This window comes from Natrix helvetica, assembly GCF_964273705.1.
Source record: "Natrix helvetica genome assembly, chromosome: 2".
Classification (NCBI taxonomy): domain Eukaryota; kingdom Metazoa; phylum Chordata; class Lepidosauria; order Squamata; family Natricidae; genus Natrix; species Natrix helvetica.
Window position 1 is genome coordinate 108243214 of NC_138552.1, and position 8080 is coordinate 108251293.

Below are 8080 nucleotides of genomic sequence, written 5' to 3' on the forward strand. Positions count from 1 at the left end.
CTTTGGCAAGCATGTCTTTGTCATGTTTCTTTGAAAGGCTTTTGATGTGGACAAGTGTGGCTAAGGCTTTGCAAACCCCCCAAAAATCTTAGGACATTCAGAAACATTCAAGTAGGTAGACAGAGGGCTCAATGGAAGACCCAGCACACAGTTCAAATGGTGCGTGAGTATCTACCTAATGCTTTCCTTTAGATTCAAGACACCTGGAATCATGCTATCACTATAGTATATCATGAAAATGTCTAATACGTGATTAATTGGTAATTATGCATACGCAAGACCTTGGGAAGTAGGGAGCTGTTGTGGCCTTGGGTCATAAAGATAAGATCCCTGGAAGGGTATAAATGGGGAGAGATTCCTTCAGGACTTTCCATTCCAACTTAAAAATACCAACAGACAAAATGAAAGTCCTGTGGATCTTTGCCTTCCTCGGAGCAGCACGTGAGTTTTAAAACAGCTACTTGATTCTTCTACAGTCTCTGAGGTTGGCGAGTACAGTGGGCATGGCCATCTTTTTCTCTCCATCTGCCTCGGCGGGGGCATTAAATGAGTGGGTGCTTTAGGGCTCAAATATATAGCTTTAAAGTATCCTCTCTTTTCCCATTACATCTTTTTACTATATTTCCAGGCAGTTCTGGTTATCTTTCTAACTAGACTTTATTAAGCAAAAGCTGATGGGTATCCTTTGGATTCAAGGATATTCTTGAATTATTCATTAATTCATGTGTGTATAATTTTATGCATACCCACATGAATCGGTTGAATGCCTAAGTCAGACTGCCATTTTCTCCACGGGCAGTGTCTTTATTTATACACTTCTACTATTTTCTCTGAACATTTAGAATCCTGCTATTTTCTAAGATGTACTAAGCTCTATTGAATACATGTTTTGCTGTAAGAAGTGTAAAGAAACCTCTCTCGGCACAAGGAAGCTTTGTAAGATCCTTTTGGATTCAATTTAAGTGAAATTCCTTGTATGTCTGACTTGAAAGAGAGTCCTAAATTTCCTTTGTACTTGACTTAAAGCTAAACCTATTAACAGTAGAAAGACATACACAAACAAATGTCCCTTAACTTTTGTTCTCTCTTCTGAAGATTCACCTGAGTATAAATCAGGTTTTACCATTTGACTTTGGTATTGCTTTTTGGTAACAATTCTCATTGTTTCTTCTCTGCTATTTGCCTCAAAATATATGAAATACAAACATATTCTAAGATGGCTTGATGCCTAGAACTATTCACTCCGATATCCAATTTTCTGTATGTACTTATATGTGTATATATGAGTGTTCATTATTCATGTGTGTATACTTTTATTTATGAAACATATAGATTGCTCCAATCTCCCACAACTTGTAGATATGTTACACGTATCTACATAAACCTGCATGCATCATATGAATCTGACAAAGCAAAAACCACAGCCGAGCATCACCTTTTGGGGAACTTATAAACATATATTAGGAATGCTGAAATAATTTGATCATTCAATAGTCCATTATAATCTTAGTTGAGGCTAAAATGCCTCAAATTACCAAGGAATTGTGGTCTTCTCTATAAATAGCACCCATTGCTTCATGGTATCAATAGGAACATATACTGCAGTTAGCTTGCTGCATATTAGTGCTGTATTTAATCATTTTGATGCTCCTGTTCTTATCAGTTGCTGCGCCCATTGAGGATGATGATGACAAGATTGTTGGCGGATATACCTGCCAGAGAAATGCTATCCCTTATCAGGTTTCACTGAATTCTGGCTATCATTTCTGTGGGGGTTCCCTCATCAATGAACAATGGGTCGTTTCAGCTGCCCATTGTTACAAATCGTAAGTGAAGAGTATTTTTATGATTATCTTAAAGCAATTTCTGTTAAAAACACATGGAAGTTAAAAATGCACCAACAACAAATCAATGTCATATTCATTCAGGAAAGTCTTGCATGCTTGTGATTCCACCTTATTTATTCCTAGTCTGTGCTTTATTATTAAAAAATCAATCCCAAAGCCGAAAAAATGCTTATGATATCAAGGTAATCTTACAGGACTATAACTGTCCACTCAGTTATATAGATTATGATAGTTGTATGGAAATATCTTAAATTAATCCATTATACTTCATCAGATGTCAATGTAAATGTAATGATAATGATCTGTAAGGACTCCTTACATCACTTGCTAAGCTAACTCATTACTTGAAAGTCACACATTCCGTCAGAAATAGCCTGTCATAGAACTGATTCACATTTTTTTTGCATCCTGATCCAGTATGTGAGAGTAGAATCCTATTCAGGATCTCAAAGGTCAGGGAGGTGATCCAAGGATGAAATGCAGCAAGCAGAAAATATTTTGATTAGAAGGCAAACCGTCTGTTTCTAACCATTACAGTACAACAGTTAAGGCTGAGCCACAAGTTTTATACTATCTGCCAAAAGTCAGGAATAGTCTTGTGCTATTTCGTTTTGCACCTTAGGAGGACTTTGAAGCTTCAGTACGCTTCATTTATACTTAGACCATAAAACCTGAACCTAATCCTGAAAATGGAAGGTTCCTGGCTTGTTTCTCTTGCATTTTGTCTTATGAGAAAATACTACTTTATGCTTAAGGGCAAAGTTTAACTTCCACCTCCATCACTAAATTGTTATTATATTGTTGTAAACCACCCAAAGTTGCTCAGAGCTTAGGTTTTTAGAAAGAACTTTATGCTATAAAGGCCAACACCAGTTAAATAATTGTCTGCTGTGACTTCACATTGTTGTGAATAGATAATAATAATTTACCATCTTCTTTCCAGCTTCTGTATTTTTACAATGGTTAGAGGAGGCCTTTTATACATATTCCATTAATTTGTGCAACAGATACTGGTGTATGTAATGTCTAATAGGCAGCTTTAAAAAGATCACCTTATTTTTCTTTGACATTTGCATTTTCTTACATTGGGCTTTTTAAAATGTAAATTCCTTCACATGTACATTCTTTTAACATGTAGCTATATTTGTTTGTATGCAAAATTCAAGAATATTTTTTTTCAGATGCTTTGGGGGAAATGTGAATTTGATAGAACAAACGTCAGACTTTCTTGGTTAATACCAGAATTTGTATTGTTATGAAAATGGATAAAAGTAGACTCTCTAAATTCATATCCAGCACTATACAGGCTAGAATTGTTTTAACCCCTGTCTCTGTGAAATTTACGATATTAATCATGAATACATGCAAAGTTCCCATTTTAGATTGTAGTCTCTACTAAAACTATGATCTGATTGCTTGTTCTTTAGCATAAGGTATTCAAAGCTTTTTTTCAGATTGAGATCAGACATTGCCTTGTACAACAAATATAATGCTGCAACATTAACTTTCAGCCGCATGAATGTGAGACTTGGAGAGCACAATATTATGGAAGATGAAGGGAGCGAACAGATCAAAAAACCTGCAAAAATAATTGTCCATCCAGGCTACAGCTCTTGGCTCTTGGATAATGATATCATGCTCATCAAGTTGGAATCACCTGTCACTCTTGGTGCAAGTGTCTCACCTATCCCTTTGAGTAATGGATGTGCAGCAATTGGTACTAGTTGCTTGATCTCAGGATGGGGCAACACTCTCAGCAATGGTGGTGAGTATTAACAAGAATTGGTTAACTTAATCTGATTCCCAGATACATGACTGAAGAACTGTAATTGCTACCTGCTGTCAGCCCAACATAGACCAGATTAAGAAACCAATGCAATGTAGGTCAGCTTTTTCAAATGGCTCCCCCCTTTCATATTTTGAAGGGCCCTAAAGATATGGCTATTTGCTCAGGATTTTGATGGGGATGATTGATGCCCCCTTTCCTTCCTTTTCTTTGTTCTTGTTTGTTTGTTTGTTTGTTTGGATTTATATGCCGCCCTTCTCCAAAAGGACTCAGGGTGGCGTACAACATTAAAAAAAACCACACACATCCCCAAAGTTAAAAAAATTAAATACATATCCAAAAAAACAAACCGAATTTAAAAGACAATACATTTAAAATAAGTTAAAATTAACAGGCCAGGCCGGCTTGCTGGAAAAGCCAACTTTTTAGGGTGCGTCGGAAGGATCGGAGGTCAGGGATTATGCGAAGCTCCAGGGGCAGCTCATTCCAGAGGGAAGGCGCTCCCACAGAGAAGGCTCTCCCCCTGGGGGTCACCAGCCGATACTGTCTGGCCGACGGCACCCTGAGGAGGCCAACTCTGTTCTTATCCAAATTTGTTTTCTCTGTCTTTGTTTTGGGTTTCTTGTATTGTTGCTTGTTTTTAATTTGTAAACTACCTAGAGCTGCTGGGAGTCAGGCTGCCTATAACTTTTAGCAACAAGATCTGCCTATCCTCCCAGGTCCTTTGGAAGGATTCAGTAGGTGGATTAAAACGTCAAACCCATCCTAAACATCAGGCTGCCTGTGTGACAAACCATAATAATAACACAATCTTGCAAACTGAATGTGCTTCCCCTTCCCTCATTTTATCCACATGTGAACTATGAAGGGATATATATGAGACAGTTTTCCAAGTTATTTTCTTCGCCTCTGCTCAAGTCCCTCTTATCTGACTATTGCCTTGATAGAAGCTTTGCCTCTTATCCTTCAAGACCTTTCCCTAAGCCCTCTGCATCATCAAATGCAAACAACACTTCCTAAATCTAGTAATGTGTTTCTTAATCACTGTTGAATTGCTAAATGTTTTAAGTAATCACAGGGATAGAGATATTCAGGGGCAACTTGAATCTAGCATTAAGAAGAAAACAATTCATGGACTGAGCCTTGAACTAATATAAGCCTATAAATGCTGGTTTGGATGGTTTTAGAGCACTGAAGATGAATGTGCATCAAATTCCACTTTTTCTTTTCCTGAGGCAGTTTTTTTGTCTTGAGTTGTACCTCAGACATCATATTCCATAAAATTATGTAACTAGCTAGTTGCTTTTACTTGTCTTGAATTACAGGGTTGCTGCCGACCATTTAAACAGAGTCTCTTTTGACATCTTAAATTACAGGGTTGCTGCTGATCATTTAGAGTCTCTTTTGATATCTTTTAAGACTAACAAATGTTAATATAAAGCATGTATTTTCATGAGCTGCTGTCCATTTCCTTATTTTTTTTCCTTTCTCTTTTTTTCTAGTAAACTACCCTGATCTTCTGCAATGCCTGAATGCACCAATCCTAAGTGATGAGGAATGCAATGCTGCTTACCCAGGACAAATTACCCCAAATATGGTCTGTGTTGGATACCTAGAGGGTGGCAAAGATTCTTGTCAGGTGAGGACACTTGCTTTCTGACCAACTGAAATTATATGCATCCAGGATTAATTTAACTATATTATTCAAACTATTCTTTTAACATTTCAACAAAAATAGGTAAGCATTACCCCAAAGCAAAGCAGAAATAAAACTAGGCAGAAGAAAAAACAGAAAAGAAAAAAGAGGATATTAAAAAAATAGGAATGAGAACTGCTTGGTGTTTTAAACACTAAGTTAAATACTGACCGCACAGTATTTAAGATTTGCTCAGATTTTCCACTATGTTAATGAAAAGCTGTTCGTATATAAGAAGTGGAAACCTCTTGAAACCTCTTTTCAGATTAGCATGTAGCAAGACCTTCCTTTGGTATAAGATAATATTTTTAATTGCAGACCACACACCATAAAATCCGAGTTCTTCAAATATCAACAGATGTTGAGTTATGGCTAAATATATATAAATTTAAAAATACATATACATGTTTAACATTCATTTCTCCTCTAATCAACATTGTTGAATTCATGTGGTGCAATTGTAGTACACATTAAACATACATCAAAGCCCTGCCTGGTAAATGCTCAAGCAAATCCTTTACAGAAATTTGAGCTTCTTAAGAATATAGAATACAAAGACAACTTTCTTTAAAACTGCAACCACTCATTCCAGCTATTTGTTCCACAATTCTTCTCAGTTTCCGATGTTCTAGTCTAGTGTTATTTTTCAATTGTACAGGAAATATTAACTGTTGATTATGGAACCTCTAAAACATTTTGCAATAATATGAAGGATTTTGGAATTTGGAACACAGCTAATACGTTTGGCCCAAAATGTAACATATGAAGATATTTTAATTGAATATATTGTGATTCTGCATTTTAATCAGTCCAAATTCCTTTTGCAACCCATTACACTTAAACTAATGGTAATTTAATCAAAAATATTGATACATGATTGATTCAGGAACTCTGAAAGAAAGTCTTGGAATGTTCAGGCTGGAATTGAATTGAATATTTTATTTAGGCAAGTGATTATATACACAAGGAATTTGTCTCCAAAGCTCTCAGTGTACATGCAAGCAACAGAATAATGATAATCATAATAAGAATAATACCAAATAAGAGAAGGGGGAATAAGAATGATAACAATAAGAATAAATAATAATACTACTGCAGCCATATTATATGGTAAATATGCATACATTCCTTGATGCTAAGTTTTTCTCTCACTATTATTCTTGCATATTCTGCCGTGCATGGAGGAATTGTATGGTTTTCAAGCAGCTCACAAAATAAGTTTTGTTATATTATCCAAAAGACTATATGCATTTGGCTGTCTAGTGAGAAAAAGGAAGAAATACTGTTTGGAAAAACAATTTTCACTTTAAAAATGGATTCATTTATATCATACTTCATGAGCATATATTTTGAGTCATATGATACAGGGATATGCACGAAGAGACCAAGAATCATTCTTATTTTAACAATTTTGTTAGTTTGTTAGTTTGTAGGGCTACTTGTTGGGCACTATTGACATTGTAAACTGAAGTAGTAGGAAGAGGAATCTGGCTGCTTTTCTTACATTTTGATTTAAGCTGAAGAAAAATATGGAAGATTTCAAAAGTCCCTCTTGGTTTGAAGAAACCCTATACAAACTCCCAAATTGTTATGAAGCTTGGAAGAATTTAGCTGGGAACACAAAAATGTTTTGGGTAATCGTTCAACAAGGTTTCCTTATGATCTGAAGCTACTTTTTAGTGTAGGCTTAAAGAATTCAGTAACAATTTTTCAGTTTTATTTATAGTCAACTATAATATCAAACCTTTCTTGTTTTCCACTCTTTTTGCCTTTTAGGGAGATTCTGGTGGTCCCGTGGTTTGCAATGGAGCGCTCCAGGGCATTGTCTCCTGGGGAATAGGTTGTGCCCTGCCTGGCTATCCTGGAGTCTACACTAAAGTTTGCAGATACATCGACTGGATCAATGAAAACATAGCTGCCAACTGAAACAGATACTTTTCTCTTAATGTGATTCATCTTAATAGAGAATGAAATGAAATAAATAGAGCCTGATTATCTTACTCTCTGTTTAATGTTTTTATTTTAATAATAGTCATATAGGTTTAGCAGCTTATTAAACAACAGAGATATAAAGAGAAAAGGTTAGGCCTACCTTTCTGCCAATTTAAGAGTAACCAATTGGAGAGACACAATGGAATGTATGTTGTTCCTTGATTTGAACAAAAGATTTGTCTTATTTTCTTTCTTTTCTATTTATCTTATTTTTTATTTGAATGCATTTCTTATTAGATACATAAAACCTTTTAACAAAAATTATTTAAAAAAATAAAATCAGAAACTGGCACAAACTCATTTTTCAGAGTTGGGAAATACTACTGCCATCAGGAAGTTTTAGTCACTTGAGCTGTTCCATCTGTTGAATTTTCTCTAGTAATTATGCGATAAGGCAATATAATATAAAGGAGTTTAAGTAAACATAGGAAATGAGACATCTAAAAAACCAAGTCAACAAATTCTCCCTAATTTACTACATTTCGGAATGCTTAGGGGTGGTTTTATTGATTTTCTATTTGAGGGATTCTCTAATCATTTCCTTATGGTGTTATTTTTAGGGGCTTTCTTCTAATTGCCAATTTTATGGCAATGTTCTTTGCTGGTTCCTGCATAGTCCATTTCCAATTATAGGTAGCTCCAAGAATAGCCTTTTATGGCAAACTTTTCTAAAAATGGTCAATTAGTTTATTAATTATATAAATCTAAAGAGATGCCCACCTTTCAACTGTGATTGTGTGCTGCCCATGGAGAATAAAG

The 8080-nt window shown here is 35.4% G+C and overlaps 1 protein-coding gene across 1 annotated transcript; it reads left to right on the forward strand.

The window, feature by feature from the left end:
- The first annotated feature begins 289 nt into the window (after positions 1-289).
- LOC309385781 (serine protease 1-like) lies at positions 290-7329 on the forward strand. Its single transcript, XM_081940495.1, has 5 exons — positions 290-441; positions 1664-1826; positions 3359-3612; positions 5136-5272; positions 7106-7329. The coding sequence occupies exons 1-5, from the start codon at positions 345-347 to the stop codon at positions 7253-7255; spliced, it is 801 nt and encodes a 266-aa protein (XP_081796621.1). The 5' UTR covers positions 290-344; the 3' UTR covers positions 7256-7329.
- The last annotated feature ends 751 nt before the right edge of the window (positions 7330-8080 follow it).